This window comes from Oncorhynchus mykiss, chromosome 6 (genome assembly GCF_013265735.2).
Source record: "Oncorhynchus mykiss isolate Arlee chromosome 6, USDA_OmykA_1.1, whole genome shotgun sequence".
Lineage (NCBI taxonomy): Eukaryota > Metazoa > Chordata > Actinopteri > Salmoniformes > Salmonidae > Oncorhynchus > Oncorhynchus mykiss.
In genome coordinates, this window is record NC_048570.1 from 70,072,938 (window position 1) to 70,096,086 (window position 23,149).

At 51.0% G+C, this 23,149-nt stretch overlaps 1 protein-coding gene across 1 annotated transcript in view; it reads right to left on the minus strand.

The window, feature by feature from the left end:
- gse1 (Gse1 coiled-coil protein) overlaps positions 1-23,149 on the minus strand; it is a 456,459-nt gene that overhangs the window by 10,391 nt on the left and 422,919 nt on the right. The window contains exons 4-9 of the mRNA XM_036980868.1: positions 20,844-21,052; positions 3,293-3,459; positions 2,874-3,065; positions 1,285-1,464; positions 539-906; positions 28-358 (exon numbers count right to left, since the gene is read on the minus strand). Coding sequence (XP_036836763.1) covers positions 28-358; positions 539-906; positions 1,285-1,464; positions 2,874-3,065; positions 3,293-3,459; positions 20,844-21,052 — 1,447 coding nt within the window. The remainder of the gene's footprint in view (positions 1-27; positions 359-538; positions 907-1,284; positions 1,465-2,873; positions 3,066-3,292; positions 3,460-20,843; positions 21,053-23,149) is intronic.

Below are 23,149 nucleotides of genomic sequence, written 5' to 3' on the forward strand. Positions count from 1 at the left end.
GTGTGTGTGTGTGTGTGTGTGTCTAACCTGTGTGTGTCGGAGCGTAGCTCTCCTCCCTCCCCAGGTCGTCCCAAGTCCAGGTGTTGCTCTAAGACCTGCTGTCTGAACTCTGACACCTGGTACTGACGATCCTCCTTCTCCTGGCGAAGCATCCGTTGCCGCGCCAACCAGCGCTCTTCCTCATTGGTCCGCTGGAGCATCATGGCGGCGGTGAGACCCGCCCCCACGCCGCCGGGCCCCAGGTAGAGGCCATGGGCAGAGACCAGGCCAGGAACGCCATGATGTGATTGGCTCAGGGAGGAGTGGAGGCCTGGTGGCATTGGCTTAGGAGCTTGGAGGGCGGGCTCTTTGGTTTTGTCTGAGAAGAAGGGGAAAATGTGTTTTTATCCTGATTATTGAATACCTATATAAGTGTGATGTGAACTGTTTTTATTGAGGTGACATGGGTCATGTCAAATATTTTCAGTGGTACAATATAAAGTTAGGCAGGACTGTGCTTGAGAGGTTTGAAGGACGGTGGGGTGGTGTTGTGTCGTACCTGGCCGGTTGGGGGTGAGTCTCTCAGGCTTGGTTCTGTCCTCCTGTCCTCTCATGGCATGGAGCTCAGCCAGGTAGTGACTCTCCATCGCCTTGGATTGTAGCTCCTTCTCTCTCATCACTCTCTCCTTCTGCCTCTCCTTCTGCCTCTCCATCTCCCTCTCTCTCTCTCGCTCCTTCTCTCTCTCCCGCTCCCTCTCCCGCTCACGCTCTCTCTCCCGCTCCAGCTCCTTCTCTCTTTCTCGCTCCCTCTCTCTTTCTCTCTCCCGCTCCTTCTCTCGCTCTGCCTCACGCTCCCTCTCTTTCTCGCGCTCACGTTCACGCTCGCGCTCCCTCTCTCGCTGTCGGAGCTCATCTTCCATCTGGAGCCTGTAGAAGAGAGACGTAAGGGAAGAGAGAAGGAAAGAGACATAAGGGAAGAAAGAAGGAAAGAGTGACATTAGGGAAGAGAGAAGGAAAGAGTGACATTAGGGAAGAGAGAAGGAAAGAGTGACATTAGGGAAGAGAGAAGGAAAGAGAGACATACGGGAAGAGAGAAGGAAAGAGAGACATACGGGAAGAGAGAAGGAAAGAGAGACATTAGGGAAGAGAGAAGGAAAGAGAGACATTAGGGAAGAGAGAAGGAAAGAGAGACATTAGGGAAGAGAGAAGGAAAGAGACATAAGGGAAGAGAGAATTTCCCATTTTGTGTGTGTGTACACTATATGTGTGTGTATGTATGTATGAGTGTGTAGAAGAGGACAGTACCTTTCAGACAGTCTCTCAGACTGCAGAGCGGACAGTGAGGCGTGTGTGAGGTCCCCAGGGTAGCGGACCCCCTGCAGGTGCATGTGGACAGCAGAGGGGTGCAGGGGGGGCAGGCCTCCCCCTCCTTGGAGCTGGTAGAACGGTGACCTCAGAGCTGATAGACAGAACGGATCATCCATCCTGAGAGAGAGGGGGGGGGAAGAGAGAGAGAGAGAGAGAGAGAGAGAGAGAGAGAGAGAGAGAGAGAGAGAGAGAGAGAGAGAGAGAGAGAGAGAGAGAGGGGGGGAGTGGGGGGGAGTGGGAGAGAGAGGTAGAGAGAGAGAGAGAGAGAGAGATGGGGAGAGAGAGGTAGGGAGAGAGAGAGGGGAGAGAGAGGTAGAGAGAGAGAGCAACAGAGAGGAGGGAATTGAAAGGAAAGATACAGCGAGAGAGAGCGAGAGAGAGAGGGGGGGAGTTGAAAGGAAGAGAGAGAGAGAGAGAGAGGGGGGGAGTTGAAAGGAAGAGAGAGAGAGAGAGAATAGAGCGTGAGTGTCCCAGTTAACAAGTATTTACATCATTAACCTGAGCTGTGTGTCTCCATAGGAGGCGGCATTAGAGGGTCAGCCAACCTGTCAAATAACCTCAATCATCAACCTCACACAGCACACTGCTGTACAGCAGCCACACTTCACTCTTTGGATGTGTGTGTGTGTGTGTGTGTGTGTGTGTGTGTGTGTGTGTGTGTGTGTGTGTGTGTGTGTGTGTGTGTGTGTGTGTGTGTTTGTGTGTTTGAGAGACAGAGCGAGAGAGAGACAGAGAGAGAGAGGGGGAGAGAGAGGTAGAGAGAGAGAGAGAGAGAGAGGAAGAGAGAGAGAGAAAGAGGAAGAGAGAGAGAGAGAGAGAGAGAGAGAGAGAGAGAGAGAGAGAGAGAGGTAGAGAGAGAGAGAGAGGTAGAGAGAGAGAGAGGGAGAGAGAGGTAGAGAGAGAGAGAGAAAGAAAGAAAGTATGAGAGAAAAGGAGAGACAGAGAGTGTGTGTGTGTGTTGTCAGTCTGATGTCTGTGTCTGTCTGTCTCTGCCTCTCCATGGCTCATCTCATCATTAACTCCATTACTGGGCTGTGTGTGATGACTTCTGCCCTCATCTCATCCTGCTGTGCTGCTGACATAGCACGGTCATGCACCCTGTCCCATAGCCTACAGCAAACAACACATCAAACCCACACACACGCGCATGCACACACACACGCCCGCAAATGACAGGATCGAATCCTAACTAAGCACTACCTGTCTCCATCAATTCTAACCCTTGTCATCAAACTGTCTGTTCACAGAGAAAAAGACTAGAGGCTAACTGGGTCTGTCTTCAACATCCCTGGAGGTAGTAGCCACTGACAACAACATCAAACACTAGCTAGCATGTTTTTATCCCTAGCCTTTGAGTGTTAGCAAGCACTGGAAACGGAAAGAGTACCAAAGACTAGGGGCTAACTGGAGCTTTAGCATTGGTGTCATTTAAAACCACTGAAACAGTATCCAACACTAGAGGCAATCCAAAAGTTCTGTTAGCACCGCTACCTAGCAGTAGATCAACGAGTGTTGTCCTGACTCACCTGTAGGGGGCGAAGGAGGGATGTGGCAGGTAGGAGGGATGGTAGTACGCGGCGGCGGTGGCGGGGTCCAGGCCCAGGGGCAGCCCAGAAGGCATGCGGAGGTCCTCGGCCGTGGCGTAGGGGCGGAACCCCCGCAGGTACTCCTCTGGTACACCACCAGGGGGCACTCCATGGGGCAGCTGCCTGGGCAGACTGGTGAGAGGAGAGGGAGGGAGGAGAGGGAGAGAGGGAAGGAAGTATATAGGAATAATGACAGAAGATGAGGGGAAGGGAGAGGAGGAAGAGAAGGAGGGAGGGGAATAGGAAGCGAGGGGATTTACTTAGTTAATTGTATTTGATCATTATAAATACACCTTATAAAAGACAGGGTAGGACAGAGTGTACTGTCAGGGCTGTACTGTACAGGCAGTGTTACTGACTTGAGGGGCTGGAAGCGTGCGTCCTGCATGACAGCACCGGGGCTCAGGCCAAAGGCATAGGGGTTTCCTATGAGGTGAGCAGGGACTGAGGGGCCACCTTTCTCCTGCTGGTGGGGCGCCTCTGCTCCCAGACGCTCCCTACTGACCCCACGAGGGCCCGAGTCAGTCTGAGAGAAAGAGAGAGAGTGAGAAAGACAGAGGGGAGGGAGAGAGGGAGAAGCACAGTCTTAGTAATTGTTCCCGGGGGCCTGTGACCGACACGGTTGTCCACACACATGGACCACATCCTGGGGATGAGAGGAGGGAAGAATAGGCCCCTCTCTCCATCTCTGGTAACATCCCCCACCCCCAGGCCCTATTCTCACACACACACACACTGAGCGCTCTCGTCATACTAAGCAAGGCTAGTCATCTGCTCTCTGAAGAGGACACCGTGAAATGGAAGAAAATCAACAGTCACAGACATTCCTCAGCACCAAGCAGACACAAGCTCCTTTACACTGCATCACATCCTCTACTGCTGCTACTGTTCTCTTACTTCACAGATGGAAACAGTCTTGTTCAGGACATATGAGTGTAGGTGTGGTAGAGACACTGAAGCAGTAGTCTGAGCCTCCTCTACCCAGCACACTGACTGTGATCCTGACAACAGAGCAAGAGTGTGTGTGTGTGTGTCTGGAGATGAGCCATGCTAGAACATCAACTGGCGGTGAAAACAAAGCCCACAGCAGCATCTGCTCCCCCTCTCTCTTCCTCTCCCCTCACTCTCTCTCTCTCTCTGGCAGCATGCCTGGGATCACTTCCCCAATCTCACAACACAGACACATAAACACACACCGTTTCAGCCCAACAAAGGCAACCTGCAGAGAAGCTTTGGTTTGTCCCAGCCTACATATCCACTTACAGTATTTAATACAGGGAATGGAGAGAGGGGGAGGGAGAAGAACAATATTTAGTCCAGGGTATGGAGAGAGGGAGAAGAACAGTATTTAGTCCAGGGTATGGAGAGAGGGGGAGGGAGAAGAACAGTATTTAGTCCAGGGTATGGAGAGAGGGAGAGGAACAGTATTTAGTCCAGGGTATGGAGAGAGGGAGAAGGAGAAGAACATTATTTAGTCCAGGGTATGGAGAGAGGCTGAGGGAGAATAACAGTATTTAGCCCACGGTATGGAGAGAGGGAGAAGGAGAAGAACATGATTTAGTCCAGGGTATGGAGAGAGGGAGAGGGAGAAGAACAGTATTTAGTCCAGGGTATGGAGAGAGGGAGAAGAACAGTATTTAGTCCAGGGTATGGAGAGAGGGGGAGGGAAAAGAACAGTATTTAGTCCAGGGTATGGAGAGAGGGAGAGGAACAGTATTTAGTCCAGGGTATGGAGAGAGGGAGAGGGAGAAGAACATTATTTAGTCCAGGGTATGGAGAGAGGCTGAGGGAGAATAACAGTATATAGCCCACGGTATGGAGAGAGGGAGAAGGAGAAGAACATGATTTAGTCCAGGGTATGGAGAGAGGGAGAGGGAGAAGAACAGTATTTAGTCCACGGTATGGAGAGAGGGAGAGGGAGAAGAACAGTATTTAGTCCAGGGTATGGAGAGAGGGAGAAGAACAGTATTTAGTCCACGGTATGGAGAGAGGGAGAGAGAGAAGAACAGTATGTAATCCAGGGTATGGAGAGAGGGAGAGGGAGAATAACAGTATTTAGTCCACGGTATGGCGAGAGGGAGAGGGAGAAGAACAGTATTCAGTCCAGGGTATGGAGAGAGGGAGAAGAACAGTATTTAGTCCACATTATGGAGAGGGAGAAGAACAGTATTTAGCCCACGGTATGGAGAGAGGGAGAAGGAGAATAACATTATTTAGTCCACGGTATGGAGAGAGGGAGAGGGAGAAGAACAGTATTTAGTCCAGGGTATGGAGAGAGGGAGAGGGAGAAGAACAGTATTTAGTCCAGGGTATGGAGAGAGGGAGAGGGAGAAGAACAGTATTTAGTCCAGGGTATGGAGAGAGGGAGAGGGAGAAGAACAGTATTTAGTCCAGGGTATGGAGAGAGGGAGAGGAACAGTATTTAGTCCAGGGTATGGAGAGAGGGGGAAGAACAGTATTTAGTCCAGGGTATGGGGAGAGGGAGAGGAACAGTATTTAGTCCAGGGTATGGAGAGAGGGAGAAGAACAGTATTTAGTCCAGGGTATGGAGAGAGGGAGAAGAACAGTATTTAGTCCAGGGTATGGAGAGAGGGAGAAGAACAGTATTTAGTCCAGGGTATGGAGAGAGGGAGAAGAACAGTATTTAGTCAAGGGTATGGAGAGAGGGAGAGGGAGAAAAACAGTATTTAGTCCAGGGTATGGAGAGAGGGAGAGGAACAGTATTTAGTCCAGGGTATGGAGAGAGGGAGAGGAACAGTATTTAGTCCAGGGTATGGAGAGAGGGAGAAGAACAGTATTTAGTCCAGGGTATGGAGAGAGGGAGAGGGAGAGGAACAGTATTTAGTCCAGGGTATGGAGAGAGGGAGAGGAACAGTATTTAGTCCAGGGTATGGAGAGAGGGAGAAGAACAGTATTTAGTCCAGGGTATGGAGAGAGGGAGAAGAACAGTATTTAGTCCAGGGTATGGAGAGAGGGAGAAGAACAGTATTTAGTCAAGGGTATGGAGAGAGGGAGAGGAACAGTATTTAGTCCAGGGTATGGAGAGAGGGAGAGGAACAGTATTTAGTCCAGGGTATGGAGAGAGGGACAGGAACAGTATTTAGTCCAGGGTATGGAGAGAGGGAGAAGAACAGTATTTAGTCCAGGGTATGGAGAGAGGGAGAGGAACAGTATTTAGTCCAGGGTATGGAGAGAGGGAGAGGAACAGTATTTAGTCCAGGGTATGGAGAGAGGGAGAAGAACAGTATTTAGTCCAGGGTATGGAGAGAGGGAGAAGAACAGTATTTAGTCCAGGGTATGGAGAGAGGGAGAAGAACAGTATTTAGTCCAGGGTATGGAGAGAGGGAGAAGAACAGTATTTAGTCAAGGGTATGGAGAGAGGGAGAGGGAGAAGAACAGTATTTAGTCCAGGGTATGGCGAGAGGGAGAAGAACAGTATTTAGTCCAGGGTATGGAGAGAGGGAGAGGAACAGTATTTAGTCCAGGGTATGGAGAGAGGGAGAAGAACAGTATTTAGTCCAGGGTATGGAGAGAGGGAGAGGAACAGTATTTAGTCCAGGGTATGGAGAGAGGGAGAGAAGAACAGTATTTAGTCTAGGGTATGGAGAGAGGGGGAGGGAGAAAAGCATCATATGAGTGGCTGGGTTCAAGGGCTCTTGGAGAGAAACGGAAGAGAGGGTAGAAAGAGGTAGGGAGAGGATGATGGTAGAGAATGCCCAGAGATGAGAGTGGTTATTCCCTCTCTTCTGCACCCTCCTCTCCCCACACACCAGATAATAGGAGAGGTAAGAGCTAGGGTACTGTTGCCATTGAAACACGTACAATGGCAAGGGGAGGAGGTAGGAAGGTACCCTGCTAAATTAACCCCTTGGATCCCTGGGAATAACGGTAAGTTTTTCTACATCACTGTGTGTGTATAGTATGTTTGTGTGTGTGTACAGTATGTGTGTGAGTGTGTGTGTGTGTGTCTCTTTCCGTTGTCACTGAGAAAATACATCCCATTTAGTCCCATTTACCCCTACCCCCTGTCCCATTATGCTCACCCCTTCAAACCATTACCCCTACCCCCTCTCCCAGCCAATGACCTGGGGTGACACTGACACACTAACATTTCATATTAAATGCCTCTAATGTTCGCCCCTCGTTGTTGTTTAACATGCTTCACTGAGCAGCCAGGCAGAGTGGCCCCTGTCCCTCGCCCCAAACCCCCACGCCATGCCGCGCCTCCCCAGTCCCCCCTCCTGCCCTAATGGCTGTGTTAGCGTCAGGGAGGTGGGCTCTCCCTCCCCGATGAGCAGCCAACTGGAAAAGTGGTTCAGATATGTCAAAAGACCTCAAAATCAGAGAGGCCCGCTCCCCCTCCATCCTCCTCCACCCCCCTTCTTCAACCCTCTCTCTTCCTCTTCCTCCTCCTCCCTCCCGCTCCCCCTCCACCCCCCTTCTTCAACCCTCTCTCTTCCTCTGCCTCCTCCTCCCTCCCTCTCCCCCTTCATCCTCATCCACCCTCCTTCTTCAACCCTCTCTCTTCCTCTGCCTCCTCCTCCCTCCCTCTCCCCCTCCATCCTCCTCCACCCCCCTTCTTCAACCCTCTCTCTTCCTCTGCCTCCTCCTCCCTCCCTCTCCCCCTTCATCCTCATCCACCCTCCTTCTTCAACCCTCTCTCTTCCTCTGCCTCCTCCTCCCTCCCTCTCCCCCTCCATCCTCCTCCACCCCCCTTCTTCAACCCTCTCTCTTCCTCTGCCTCCTCCTCCCTCCCTCCCTCTCCCCCTTCATCCTCATCCACCCTCCTTCTTCAACCCTCTCTCTTCCCCTGCCTCCTCCTCCCTCCCTCCCTCTCCCCCTTCATCCTCCTCCACCCTCCTTCTTCAACCCTCTCTCTTCCCCTGCCTCCTCCTCCCTCCCTCTCCCCCTCCATCCTCCTCCACCCCCTTCTTCAACCCTCTCTTCCTCTGCCTCCTCCTCCCTCCCTCTCCCCCTTCATCCTCATCCCTCTCCTTCTTCAACCCTCTCTCTTCCCCTGCCTCCTCCTCCCTCCCTCTCCCTCTCCATCCTCATCCACCCTCCTTCTTCAACCCTCTCTCTTCCTCTGCCTCCTCCTCCCTCCCTCTCCCCCTCCATCCTCCTCCACCCCCGTTCTTCAACCCTCTCTCTTCCCCTGCCTCCTCCTCCTCCCTCCCTCTCCCCCTCCATCCTCCTCCACCCCCCTTCTTCAACCCTCTCTCTTCCTCTGCCTCCTCCTCCCTCCATCCTCATCCACCCTCCTTCAACCCTCTCTCTTCCCCTGCCTCCTCCTCCCTCCCCCCCTCTCCCCCTCCATCCTCCTCCACCCCCTTCTTCAACCCTCTCTCTTCCTCTGCCTCCTCCTCCCTCCATCCTCATCCACCCTCCTTCAACCCTCTCTCTTCCTCTGCCTCCTCCTCCCTCCCTCCCCCTCCATCCTCCTCCACCCCCCTTCTTCAACCCTCTCTCTTCCTCTGCCTCCTCCTCCCTCCCTCCCTCTCCCCTTCCATCCTCATCCACCCTCCTTCTTCAACCCTCTCTCTTCCCCTGCCTCCTCCTCCCTCCATCCTCATCCACTCTCCTTCAACCCTCTCTCTTCCCCTGCCTCCTCCTCCCTCCCTCTCCATCCTCATCCACCCTCCTTCTTCAACCCTCTCTCTTCCCCTGCCTCCTCCTCCCTCCCTCTCCCCCTTCATCCTCATCCACCCTCCTTCAACCCTCTCTTCCCCTGCCTCCTCCTCCCTCCCTCCCTCTCCCCCTCCATCCTCCTCCACCCCCTTCTTCAACCCTCTCTCTTCCTCTGCCTCCTCCTCCCTCCATCCTCATCCACCCTCCTTCAACCCTCTCTCTTCCCCTGCCTCCTCCTCCCTCCCTCTCCCCCTCCATCCTCCTCCACCCCCCTTCTTCAACCCTCTCTCTTCCTCTGCCTCCTCCTCCCTCCATCTCCCCCTCCATCCTCCTCCACCCTCCTTCAACCCTCTCTCTTCCTCTGCCTCCTCCTCCCTCCCTCCCTCTCCATCCTCCTCCACCCCCCTTATTCAACCCTCTCTCTTCCTCTGCCTCCTCCTCCCTTCCTCTCCCCCTCCAGCCTGATCCACCCTCCTTCTTCAACCCTCTCTCTTCCTCTGCCTCCTCCTCCCTCCCTCCCTCTCCCCCTACATCCTCATCCACCCTCCTTCTTCAACCCTCTCTCTTCCTCTGCCTCCTCCTCCCTCCATCCTCATCCACCCTCCTTCTTCAACCCTCTCTCTTCCCCTGCCTCCTCCTCCCTCCCTCCCTCCCTCTCCCCCTCCATCCTCCTCCACCCCCCTTCTTCAACCCTCTCTCTTCCTCTGCCTCCTCCCTCCCTCCCTCTCCCCCTTCATCCTCATCCACCCTCCTTCTTCAATCCTCTCTCTTCCTCTGCCTCCTCCTCCCTCCCTCTCCCCCTCCATCCTCCTCCACCCCCCTTCTTCAACCCTCTCTCTTCCTCTGCCTCCTCCTCCCTCCACCCTACTTCAACCCTCTCTCTTCCTCTGCCTCCTCCTCCCTCCCTCCCCCTCCATCCTCCTCCACCCCCCTTCTTCAACCCTCTCTCTTCCCCTGCCTCCTCCTCCCTCCCTCTCCCCCTTCATCCTCATCCACCCTCCTTCTTCAACCCTCTCTCTTCCCCTGCCTCCTCCTCCCTCCATCCTCATCCACCCTCCTTCAACCCTCTCTCTTCCCCTGCCTCCTCCTCCCTCCCTCTCCACCCTCCTTCTTCAACCCTCTCTCTCCCCCTGCCTCCTCCTCCCTCCCTCTCCCCCTTCATCCTCATCCACCCTCCTTCTTCAACCCTCTCTCTTCCTCTGCCTCCTCCTCCCTCCATCCTCATCCACCCTCCTTCAACCCTCTCTCTTCCCCTGCCTCCTCCTCCCTCCCTCTCCCCCTCCATCCTCCTCCACCCCCCTTCTTCAACCCTCTCTCTTCCTCTGCCTCCTCCTCCCTCCCTCTCCCCCTCCATCCTCCTCCACCCTCCTCCTTCAACCCTCTCTCTTCCTCTGCCTCCTCCTCCCTCCCTCTCCCCCTCCATCCTCCTCCACCCCCCTTCTTCAACCCTCTCTCTTCCTCTGCCTCCTCCTCCCTCCCTCTCCCCCTCCATCCTCCTCCACCCTCCTTCTTCAACCCTCTCTCTTCCTCTGCCTCCTCCTCCCTCCCTCCTCCTCCACCCTCCTTCTTCAACCCTCTCTCTTCCTCTGCCTCCTCCTCCCTCCCTCCCTCCCTCTCCATCCTCCTCCACCCCCCTTCTTCAACACTCTCTTCCTCTGCCTCCTCCTCCCTCCCTCCCCCTCCATCCTGATCCACCCTCCTTCTTCAACCCTCTCTCTTCCTCTGCCTCCTCCTCCCTCCCTCCCTCTCCCCCTACATCCTCATCCACCCTCCTTCTTCAACCCTCTCTCTTCCTCTGCCTCCTCCTCCCTCCCGCTCCCCCATCCTCAACCACCCTCCTTCTTCAACCCTCTCTCTTCCTCTGCCTCCTCCTCCCTCCCTCCCTCTCCCCCTCCATCCTCCTCCACCCTCCTTCAACCCTCTCTCTTCCTCTGCCTCCTCCTCCCTCCCTCCCTCTCCATCCTCATCCACCCTCCTTCTTCAACCCTCTCTCTTCCTCTGCCTCCTCCTCCCTCCCTCCCTCTCCCCCTCCATCCTCATCCACCCTCCTTCTTCAACCCTCTCTCTTCCTCTGCCTCCTCCTCCCTCCCTCCCCCTCCACCCTCCTTCTTCAACCCTCTCTCTTCCTCTGCCTCCTCCTCCCTCCCTCCCTCTCCATCCTCATCCACCCTCCTTCAACCCTCTCTCTTCCTCTGCCTCCTCCTCCCTCCCTCCCTCTCCATCCTCATCCACCCTCCTTCTTCAACCCTCTCTCTTCCTCTGCCTCCTCCTCCCTCCCTCCCGCTCCATCCTCATCCACCCTCCTTCTTCAACCCTCTCTTCCTCTGCCTCCTCCTCCCTCCCCATCCTCCTTCTTCAACCCTCTCTTCCTCTGCCTCCTCCTCCCTCCCTCCCTCCATCCTCCTTCTTCAACCCTCTCTCTTCCCCTGCCTCCTCCTCCCTCCCGCTCCCCTTCCATCCTCCTCCACCCTCCTTCTTCAACCCTCTCTCTTCCTCTGCCTCCTCCTCCCTCCCTCTCCCCCTTCATCTCTGTCCATGGAACGGTAAACGGTGGCTGTCTGGAGACAGTACAGACCTGCCTATTAGCAGGCTGCTGACATTTAGCCCATCTCGCCCTCACTTGCTGACACACACACGCACCCACACACGCACACACCACACAGTGCCCATCTCTCCCCCTGTCCCACTGAGCGCCATATTACGTATTAGCACAAAGAGAACAGAGCTAGCCACGCCTAGCCCCAAATATCCCTGTAAATCAAGGAGAGAGGCTGCGCTACGTTGGTGTGGCAGTGCCTGGCTGTCTGTCTGTCTCCTCGCTAGTCACCAGCGTGAAATGGCAGCGTCTATTTTTAAACAACATCTGTTAGAGAGCCACCAGGAAAAGAGGATTTGTGTGTTTTATCTGCCTCTCATCCGGCTGTTCTGATGCATCTGGATTCAATCATGACCCCACAGAGTGTGCTGGGAAGAATGTATTTTCATTGTTTTTAACATGAGCCTGATTAGTGTTGATAACAGGCAGCCATGTTGAAAATGGTATTTTAAAATGTGTCCTTTCAAAATGATTATTTGATTCACAGTTACAATCAGTTCTGTTCCTAAAACGAAAATGCATTTTCTAATGAATCAGATCACATGTTATTTGTCACATGCTTGGTAAACAACAGGTGTAGACTAACAGTGAAAGGCTTACTTATGGGCCCTTCCCTACAGCGTAGAGAAAAATGTATTTCAAAAATAGACAGATAATAACACAAGGAATAAATACACAATGAGTAAGGATAACTTGGCTATATACACGGGGTATCAGTACCAAGCCGATGTGCAGGGGTACGGGGTATTTTAGGTAGATATGTACATATAGGTAGGGGTAAAGTTACTAGGCAACAGGATGGATAACAAGCAGTAGCAACAGTGTATATGATTCCTCTACATTATAGTACAATGGCTGTTATACTGCATCTAAAACAAAGAAAGAAAGAAATATATGAAATAGAATATAACATGCCCTCTGGTGGCCAAGTTACACTATTGCCATTGACTGGGTGCTCTCTCCTCCAATGGTTGTTTACACACACAAATACACACTCACAGATGTACCCACACACACGCACAGACTCAGTTGAGTCTCAGAGGCTAGCAGATGCATCTTGGGCCAAAGCAAATCAAAAATAAAAGAGGTTCCCGTAGCGCCTGTCTACAACTTGCGCGCGCGTGTGTGTGTGTGTGTGTGTGTGTCTTGAGAGGATGGTTGACTGTGCATCCTGTGTCTTTTGTCTGAGTGTTCTGCTCTCAGTGGAGCAGAACATTCACCCCACCCCACCCCTCCCCATAAACCGGGCTGCAGAGTCCACATGAGTCAACAGGAGCAGGGTTAGAGCACAGACCCCCTTTGAGGCACAGACCTCTCTCTACTCCTCTCTCTGTTGACCTCCGCCTCAACCCATCTCTCTCTCTCTCTCTCTCTCTCTCTCTCTCTCTCTCTCTCTCTCTCTCTCTCTCTCTCTCTCTCTCTCTCTCTCTCTCTCTCTCTCTCTCTCTCTCTCTCTCTCTCTCTCTCTCTCTCTCTCTCTCTCTCTCTCTCTCTCTCTCTCTCTCTCTCTCTCTCTCTCTCTCTCTCTCTCTCTCTCTCTCTCTCTCTCTCTCTCTCTCTCTCTCTATATATATATATATATATATATATATATATATGAAAAACAACACCAGTTATCAGAGCATGCTAAACCATCCTACACTAGAACAGAAGCAATCAGCCAGTACAACACACAGACTATTGAGGAGCTGTTGGGATGACTTTACTGGCAGACAGGAGGCAGAACAGAGATGAATAGAGACTGTCTGACAAACACAGGCTGAGAGACAAAAGACTCACTGCATGGCGCCTGCTGCTACTGGGCTGTGTGTATTTGTGTCACTAAGGGGCCTCTCTAATGATGATGGAGAACTCTGCTCTTGCTGTTTGTGTGCTGGGCTGACAGGATGACCCCCCACACACACACCATCTTTCCCTGACCTTTAGCCCTGCTGGAGGCTTCACCCCAAAAATGTGACCCTTATTTCTCAGACTCACACTGAGCAACAAAAACAATCTGATACGGATACTTTGATTTAGCCACACAAACACAGTGGAACACGCACACACAGGCACACACACCTTCACACCCAGGCTGCCCCCTCTGTGTAAGCCTGGGCCCTGGCAGCCCCCTGGTGAGGGGTGGGAGACCCCGCGTATGGGAGGGCGCTCATTTACGCCTTTCTGATGGAGCCATGAATCTAAATTGGCAATTAAAAAGCAATTACAGGCAGCAGCGGGAACAGACTCCTGCAGTCATTGAAGCAAAATACCAACGCAGCACACCCTCCCCTCCCCTCTCACCCTCCCCTGTCCTCCCTTCTCCCCCTCGCCTCCCCTCTCACCCTGCCCTCGCCTCCCCTCTCACCCTGCCCTCGCCTCCCCTCTCACCCTGCCCTCGCCTCCCATCTCACTCTGCCCAAGTCTCATATCTAAGCCAGGGAGGCACTAATCAACCCTCCTAACACACACTGAGAGGCAACACACACACACACACACACACCAAGGATAATACACACAAACACACAGGGATGCAAAAACACAGCAGCACAAAAAGGAAACATCACACACACTAACACAGATCATCACACACTGTCACGCCCTAGGTTATCTAGGTTACTATATATCTATGTTGGCCTGGTATGGTTCCCAATCAGAGGCAGCTGTCTATCGTTGTCTCTGATTGGGTATCATATTTAGGCAGCCTTTTCCCACTGGGTTTTTGTGGGATCTTGTCTATGTCTAGTTGCCTGTGAGCACTACATTGGCTTCACGTTTCGTTTTTGCACTTTATTGTTTTCTGTGAGTTTCATCAAATAAACATGTGGAAATCTAGCATGCTGCGTCTTGGTCCATTAATTCAACCAATGATCGTGACACACACTGATGCACATACACACTAGAGGTCGACCGATTAATCGGAATGGCAGATTAATTAGGGCCGATTTCAAGTTTTCATAACAATCGGAAATCGGTATTTTTGGACACCGATTTGGCAGATTATTATTATTTTTGTATGATGGAGAAGAGGAGGACCAAGGTGCAGCGTGGTATGTGTCCATATTTATTAGGATGAACACGGAAATAACAAAATAACAAAGAGAAACGACCGAAAACAGTCGTGGCTGGTGCAGAAACACAACAGAAAACAATCACCCACAAAACACAATAGAAAACAGGCTACCTAAATATGGTTCTCAACCAGGGACAACGATTGACAGCTGCCTCTGATTGAGAACCATACCAGGCCAAACACAGAAATAGCAAATCATAGAAAAACTAACATAGACAACCCACCCAACTCACGCCCTGACCATACTAAAACAAAGACATAACAAAAGAACTAAGGTCAGAACGTGACAACGTTATTTAACTAGGCAAGTCAGTTAAGAACACATTCTTATTTTCAATGAACGGCCTTCACAGAACGCAAGAGAAGTGACACAATTTCCCTAATTATAAGAAATTCATGTTAGCAGGTAATATTAACTAAATATGCAGGTTTAAAAATATCTACTTGTGTATTGATTTTAAAAAAAGGCATTGATGTTTATGGTTAGGTACATTGGTGCAACGACAGTGCTTGTTAAATCATCACCCGTTTGTCGAAGTAGGCTGTGATTCAATGAGAAATTAACAGGTACCACATCGATTATATGCAACACTGGAAACGCTAGATAAACTAGTAATATCATCAACCATGTGTAGTTAACTAGTGATTATGTGAAGATTGTTTTTTATAAGTTTAATGCTAGCTAGCAACTTACCTTGGCTTCTTGCTGCCCTCGCGTAACAGGTAGTCAGCCTGCCATGCAGGCTCCTCGTGGAGTGCAATGTAAGGCAGGTGGTTAGAGCGTTGGACTAGTAACCGGAAGGTTGCAAAAACAAATCCCCGAGCTGACAAGGTAAAAATCTGTCGTTCTGCCCCTGAACAAGACAGTTAACCCACTGTTCCTAGGCCGTCATTGAAAATAATAATGTGTTCTTAACTGACTTGCCTAGTTAAATAAAGGTGTAAAATAAAAATTTCATATTTTTTAAATCTGCCAAATCGGTGTCCAAAAATAGCGATTTCCGATTGTTATGAAAACTTGAAATCGGCCCTAATTAATCAGCCATTCTGATTAATCGGTCGACCTCTAGTTTTAACCCTGCATGGTCTCCAGGCCCCAAGTCCCAGTAACCCTGCCTCTAACCCAGACCTCTAACCCAGCCCTCTAACCCAAATCTCTAACCCAGACCCCTAACCCAGGCCTCTAACCCAGGCCCTGCTAGTGTCTGAGTGGTTTTAGCCCTGACTCTCTCTGTGTGTCTCTAACCTCGGCCCTCATTTCTGCAGACTTATGCAAGCTGGGGGCCTGAGGTCAGTTCACAGCACAGCACAGCCCGGACTAGGAACTAATTGAATAGACAGCACTAAGAGAGAATACGGGGAGAAGGGCAAGAGGAGAGGCGGGGGCAGGGGCAGAGCTGTGGGTGTTAGGGATGTTCAAATCTTACTAAAATGTTGGCTTGAGTGAGTCGCCCCCCCCTCCCTCGCTGGTGATTAGGGATAAAAACAGAGGGCCGACAGAGCTTCCTTTGTCTGCAATACTGAGGGACGTTTTTTGAGAGAGAGAAAGTGTGAGTGAGTGAGAGAGTGAGAGAGCGAGAGTGTGTGCTTGACCCTGCGCATTGTGGGTCTGTGTGACGGCAGGGTTTCATGTGTTCGCTGGACCGGCATAGGGTAAACAGGGGAGACAGTCTGATGCTAGCCCCCCCCTCTGTCTCACCCCTCTTACCCCCGCCCACCTCTGACCCACTAGACTTCCGCTCGCCCCCCTCCTTCAGCTGGGTGGCCTCAAGCTGTCAGAGGCACCGGAAACCCCCCAACACAACCTTCTCTCTCCCAGAATGACCCTGCAAACACACACCTACACTGGAACAGAGTGCATCTCAAGAGCTAGCTGGAGCCACTTCACCCCAAAGATTAACAGGGTGAATGTGACTCTGTGAAGCAGAAAATGTGTATGAGTGTGTGTGTCAGTGTGTGTGGGAGGTCTGTGCCCCTCTCTGTCTATCACTATCCCTTTCTCTCTCTCTCTGCTCACCCCTCTCTCTTTCCTGTAAGGCAAGAAAGGTGATGACAGGGTTGTGACAGGATGACATCACTTCTCCCTCCCCTCCCACCCATAGCCAGAGGGTTAGCCAGAGCCCCTAATGCACTATGCTTGAGGTGAAGGGGCACATGGGCGGGGTGGGAGGGGGCAAGATCATAGGGCCGAGATGGCATGGGGACAATTGGCTGGGACGCTCCCACACAGAGGGGCGAGGTGACCCCCCATCTCTGAACCCCATCACCCCTCACTCTCTCTCCTCCATCCTTCTCACTTCCTCAGTCTCCAGGGAGACATTCAACATCTGTAGAGTGTTGTGAGAGTGTTGCTGCGGAGTGTTGAGGAGTGTTGAGGAGTGTTGCATAGGGAGTGTTGAGAAGTGTTGAGGAGTGCTGAGGAGTGTTGCATAGGGAGTGTTGAGAAGTGTTGAGGAGTGTCGCATAGGGAGTGTTGAGGAGTGTTGAGAAGTGTTGAAGAGTGTTGTATAGGGAGTGTTGAGGAGTGTTGAGGAGTGTTGTATAGGGAGTGTTGAGAAGTGTTGAGAAGTGTTGCATAGGGAGTGTTGAGAAGTGTTGCATAGGGACTGTTGAGATGTGTTGAGAAGTGTTGAGTGTTGAGAAGTGTTGAAGAGGGAGTGTTGAGGAGTGCTGCATAGGGAGTGTTGAGGAGTGTCGCATAGGGAGTGTTGAGGAGTGTCGCATAGGGAGTGTTGAGGATTGTTGAGGAGTGCTGAGGAGTGTTGAGGAGTGTTGAGGAGTGTCGCATAGGGAGTGTTGAGGAGTGTCGCATAGGGAGTGTTGAGGAGTGTCGCATAGGGAGTGTTGAGGATTGTTGAGGAGTGCTGAGGAGTGTTGCATAGGGAGTGTTGAGGAGTGTTATATAGCGAGTGTTGAGAAGTGTTGAGTGTTGAGGAGTGTCGCATAGGGAGTGTTGACAAGTGTTGAGGAGTGTTGCATAAGGAGTGTTGAGACGTGTTGAGGAGTGTTGCATAGGGAGTGTTGAGGAGAGTTGAGAAGTGTTGAGGAGTGTTGCATAGGGAGTGTTGAGGAGTATTGATGAGTGTTGAGGAGTATTATATAGGGAGTGTTGAGGAGTGTTGATGAGTGTTGTATAGGGAGTGTTGAGGAGTGTTGAGGAGTGTTGCATAGGGACTGTTAAGGAGTGTTGAGAAGTGTTGAGGAGTGTTGCATAGGGAGTGTTGAGAAGTGTTGAGAAGTGTTGAGAAGTGTTGAGGAGTGTTGCATGAAGAGTGTTTTAAGAGTGTTGAGGAATGTTGCATAGGGAGTGTTGAGGAGTCTTGAGAAGTGTTGAGGAGTGTTGCATAGGGAGTGTTTTAAGAGTGTTGAGGAATGTTGCATAGGGAGTGTTGAGGAGTGTTGCATAGGGAGTGTTGAGGAGTGTTGAGGAGTGTTGAGGAGTGTTGCATAGGGAGTGTTGAGGAGTGTTGCATAGGGAGTGTTGAGGAGTGTTGAGGAGTGTTGCATAGGGAGTGTTGAGGAGTGTTGCATAGGGAGTGTTGAGGAGTGTTGAGGAGTGTTGAGGAGTGTTGAGGAGTGTTGCATAGGGAGTGTTGAGGAGTGTTGCATAGGGAGTGTTGAGGAGTGTTGAGGAGTGTTGCATAGGGAGTGTTGAGGAGTGTTGCATAGGGAGTGTTGAGGAGTGTTGCATAGGGAGTGTTGCATAGGGAGTGTTGCATAGGGAGTGTTGCATAGGGAGTGTTGAGGAGTGTTGCATAGGGAGTGTTGAGGAGTGTTGCATAGGGAGTGTTTTAGGAGTGTTGAGGAGTGTTGCATAGGGAGTGTTGAGGAGTGTTGCATAGGGAGTGTTGAGGAGTGTTGCATAGGGAGTGTTGAGGAGTGTTGCATAGGGAGTGTTGAGGAGTGTTGCATAGGGAGTGTTGAGGAGTGTTGCATAGGGAGTGTTGAGGAGTGTTGCATAGGGAGTGTTGCATAGGGAGTGTTGCATAGGGAGTGTTTTAAGAGTGTTGAGGAGTGTTGCATAGGGAGTGTTGAGGAGTGTTGAGGAGTGTTGCATAGGGAGTGTTGAGGAGTGTTGAGGAGTGTTGCATAGGGAGTGTTGAGGAGAGTTGCATAGGGAGTGTTGAGGAGTGTTGAGGAGTGTTGCATAGGGAGTGTTGAGGAGAGTTGCATAGGAAGTGTTGAGGAGTGTTGCATAGGGAGTGTTGAGGAGTGTTGCATAGGGAGTGTTTCATAGGGAGTGTTTTAGGAGTGTTGAGGAGTGTTGCATAGGGAGTGTTTCATAGGGAGTGTTTTAGGAGTGTTGAGGAGTGTTGAGGAGTGTTGCATAGGGAGTGTTGCATAGGGAGTGTTGCATAGGGAGTGTTGCATAGGGAGTGTTGCATAGGGAGTGTTTTAGGAGTGTTGAGGAGTGTTGCATAGGGAGTGTTGCATAGGGAGTGTTGCATAGGGAGTGTTGCATAGGGACTGTTTTAGGAGTGTTGAGGAGTGTTGAGGAGTGTTGCATAGGGAGTGTTGCATAGGGAGTGTTGCATAGGGAGTGTTGCATAGGGAGTGTTTTAGGAGTGTTGAGGAGTGTTGCATAGGGAGTGTTTCATAGGGAGTGTTTTAGGAGTGTTGAGGAGTGTTGAGGAGTGTTGCATAGGGAGTGTTGCATAGGGAGTGTTGCATAGGGAGTGTTGCATAGGGAGTGTTTTAGGAGTGTTGAGGAGTGTTGTATAGGGAGTGTTTTAGGAGTGTTGAGGAGTGTTGCATAGGGAGTGTTGCATAGGGAGTGTTGCATAGGGAGTGTTGCATAGGGAGTGTTGCATAGGGAGTGTTGCATAGGGAGTGTTGCATAGGGAGTGTTGCATAGGGAGTGTTGCATAGGGAGTGTTTTAGGAGTGTTGAGGAGTGTTGCATAGGGAGTGTTTTAGGAGTGTTGAGGAGTGTTGCATAGGGAGTGTTGAGGAGTGTTGCATAGGGAGTGTTTCATAGGGAGTGTTTTAGGAGTGTTGAGGAGTGTTGCATAGGGAGTGTTGCATAGGGAGTGTTGCATAGGGAGTGTTGCATAGGGAGTGTTGCATAGGGAGTGTTGCATAGGGAGTGTTGAGGAGTGTTGCATAGGGAGTGTTGCATAGGGAGTGTTGAGGAGTGTTGCATAGGGAGTGTTGCATAGGGAGTGTTGCATAGGGAGTGTTGCATAGGGAGTGTTGAGGAGTGTTGCATAGGGAGTGTTGAGGAGTGTTGCATAGGGAGTGTTTTAGGAGTGTTGAGGAGTGTTGCATAGGGAGTGTTGCATAGGGAGTGTTGAGGAGTGCTGTGCTGCTCCTCTGCCCTCCACCATTAGACCCAGAGCTGCGGTAAGAGGGTTTAGAGGCAAGCCATAATCCATAATCCACTCCTTATCAAAGCTAGCAGCTACACACACACATACACACACACTGGGTCAGTCAGCATGAGGGGAAGGGGGGCAGATGGGCATGGGACACACTTGACTGCTGAGGCCCTGAGGGGTTGGAGGGGTGGGAGGCAAGGCTTGGGACTGGGCTGGGACTGGGGTTTAGAACAAGGCTTGGACTGGGAGTTAGAACAAGGCTTGGACTGGCATGGGACTGGGGGTTAGAACCAGGCTTGGACTGGGCTGGGACTGGGGGTTAGAACCAGGCTTGGGACTGGGCTGGGACTGGGGTTTAGAACAAGGCTTGGACTGGGCTGGGACTGGGAGTTAGAACAAGGCTTGGACTGGGCTGGGACTGGGGGTTAGAACAAGGCTTGGACTGGGCTGGGACTGGGGGTTAGAACCAGGCTTGGACTGGGCTGGGACTGGGGGTTAGAATGAGGCTGGAGCTGTGGTTATAAAGCTAGGACTGAGGATAGGTCGGTGTTTATAAAATAGGACCGGCGGGGGGGGGCTCGAGGGGGCACAGATGTTGGCTGCCGTTAAGATTGTCACCTCGGTGGCCTGGTGGCAGCTGGCATTGTTTAACACACAGAGAGAGGAGGGTGAGAAGAGGGGGAGGAGGGTGAAGGGGGGGTGAGAGGAGGGGGGGGGGCATACGCAGAGCCGCCAGCAATGTCACATGTACATATGTCACATACATTCTGCCACGCCATGGGTTACAGGCCAGCCTAGAAGTCTGCTAATCCCTCGAGAGCTTGTGTGTGTGTGTGTGTGTGTGTGTGTGTGTGTGTGTGTGTGTGTGTGTGTGTGTGTGTGTGTGTGTGTGTGTGTGTAGGCATCCTCTTTGTACTAGATCTCTCTCCAGGGACAGAGGTTGAAACATTGCTTTGACTGGGCTGAAAGATGGATGAAAATATAGAGTGGTTGAAAACACAAAAGACGCAACACGTATCAAGATGTGAAAAGAGAAAGATGACAGAGAGAGGAGGGGAGACAGCTAGAGCAAGTACATACAGTGTGTTTTTCTGTCTCTGTGTATGTTTGTCTGTCTCTGTGTATGTTTGTCTGTCTCTGTGTGTGATTGTCTGTCTCTGTGTGTGATTGTCTGTCTCTGTGTGTGATTGTCTGTCTCTGTGTGTGATTGTCTGTCTCTGTGTGTGATTGTCTGTCTCTGTGTGTGATTGTCTGTCTCTGTGTGTGATTGTCTGTCTCTGTGTGTGATTGTCTGTCTCTGTTTGTGTCTAGTCTTACCTGGCGTGCCTCGCTCCTCCAGAGACCGTTGCTGGTCTTGGTGGGGGCAATGGTGACGACGGGCGGGGTGCTTGGCACACTGTGGCCCCCAGGTGGCACCAGGACAGGCCCTGGGCCCAGGGGGCCTCTCTTGGGTGTGCTCACTGGAGAACTGTGGTTGGTGGCTGGGGACGAGACCGGAGACGACTCACTACTGATGGACGAGCCAGCTATGAAGAGAGAAGAGAGGACATGACATTATTACAGTAGCATTATTACTATACAGCCTTGTTACATGACATGTTACTAGACAGATCTGAACCACACAGTCATTATTACTATACAGCCTTGTTACATGACATGTTACTAGACAGCTGAACCACACAGTCATTATTACTATACAGCCTTGTTACATGACATGTTACTAGACAGCTGAACCACACAGTCATTATTACTATACAGCTTTGTTACATGACATGTTACTAGACAGCTGAACCACACAGTCATTATTACTATACAGCCTTGTTACATGACATGTTACTAGACAGAGCTGAACCACACAGTCATTATTACTATACAGCCTTGTTACATGACATGATACTAGACAGAGCTGAACCACACAGTCATTATTACTATACAGCCTTGTTACATGACATGTTACTAGACAGAGCTGAACCACACAGTCATTATTACTATACAGCCTTGTTACATGACATGTTACTAGACAGAGCTGAACCACACAGTCATTATTACTATACAGCCTTGTTACGTGACATGTTACTAGACAGAGCTGAACCACACAGTCATTATTACTATACAGCCTTGTTACATGACATGTTACTAGACAGCTGAACCACACAGTAGCTGTTCTCAGCTAGAGAATCTACTGAAAAGTTGTGTAGTCTCTGAGCTAGAGGTCTTCACGGATCCACCTGTACCCGAATAACTGAGACCCGATCCGGAATCCGAGTGGGTCCGAATTCAGAATTCTAAATAATGTCACAGGTCTGGGTAGGATCTCTTTCCCCCTCTCCCTCCATACCGCAAACTGCCATTTATTCCTGGGGTGCTGACCTGTTGCACCCTCTACAACCACTGTGATTATTATTTGACCCTGCTGGTCAACTATGAACGTTTGAACATCTTGAAGAATGATCTGGCCTTAATGGCCATGTACTCTTAGAATCTCTTCCCGACACAGCCAGAAGAGGACTGGCCACCCCTGGTTCCTCTCCAGGTTTCTTCATAGATTCCTGCCTTTCTAGAGAGTTTTCCCGAGCCACATCTGCTGATGTAAAAAGGGCTTTATAAACACATTTGATTTCATTTGAACTGAAACAATTGTAACAGATCTCTGTTATATGTCATTTATGCTGCTCTTGCTATTCACGAGAGGGGAGTGTGGCGTGTGTAGCTTGTTGTTGGCCAATCATAAGTCATTAAAGTGGCAATAGGCTACAGCCATAGAGCCTCAGTGTGTGTAAAGGTTAGGGAATATCTAATCAATGGAAGATGGAATTAAAAGTTAAAGGAGAAGGATAGGCTACAATGACCAGGAGCCAACAGGTAGGCTGCTACTTAATGTTCTGAATGGAGTTGTAACTGTGGGATGAGGAAGGTCATGCACTGCAGCTTCAATTAGCCTAGCTAGCTAACATTAGCTAGCTTCACTAGCTTCTCCTGGTTTGATGCAGTCTAGATAGGTACTAAGTAATCATATTTGATGATAAACAACCTAGCTATGGCAGCTCATAGTCTACTATAGCGTGAGTTGGCTTGATTGGTTGCTGTCTCTCGTCTCTCCCTCCCTGCTCACTCGCTTTCAGTACAGCCCCCTCCCCCACCTACTAGAGCTGCACCTCTACCCCTCATCTCCCTCCTTATCAGCTCCGGTTGATAAAGTAGCTTCAAAAATGGATCTGACCAGGTCTATATGGAACGGGTCTACTAGTCCTCAGGTCTATATGGAACGGGTCTACTAGTCCTCAGGTCTATATGGAACGGGTCTACTAGTCCTCAGGTCTATATGGAACGGGTCTACTAGTCCTCAGGTCTATATGGAACGGGTCTAGTAGTCTTCAGGTCTATATGGAACGGGTCTACTAGTCCTCAGGTCTATATGGAACGGGTCTACTAGTCCTCAGGTCTATATGGAACGGGTCTACTAGTCCTCAGGTCTATATGGAACGGGTCTAGTAGTCTTCAGGTCTATATGGAACGGGTCTACTAGTCCTCAGGTCTATATGGAACGGGTCTACTAGTCCTCAGGTCTATACGGAACGGGTCTAGTAGTCTTCAGGTCTATACGGAACGGGTCTACTAGTCCT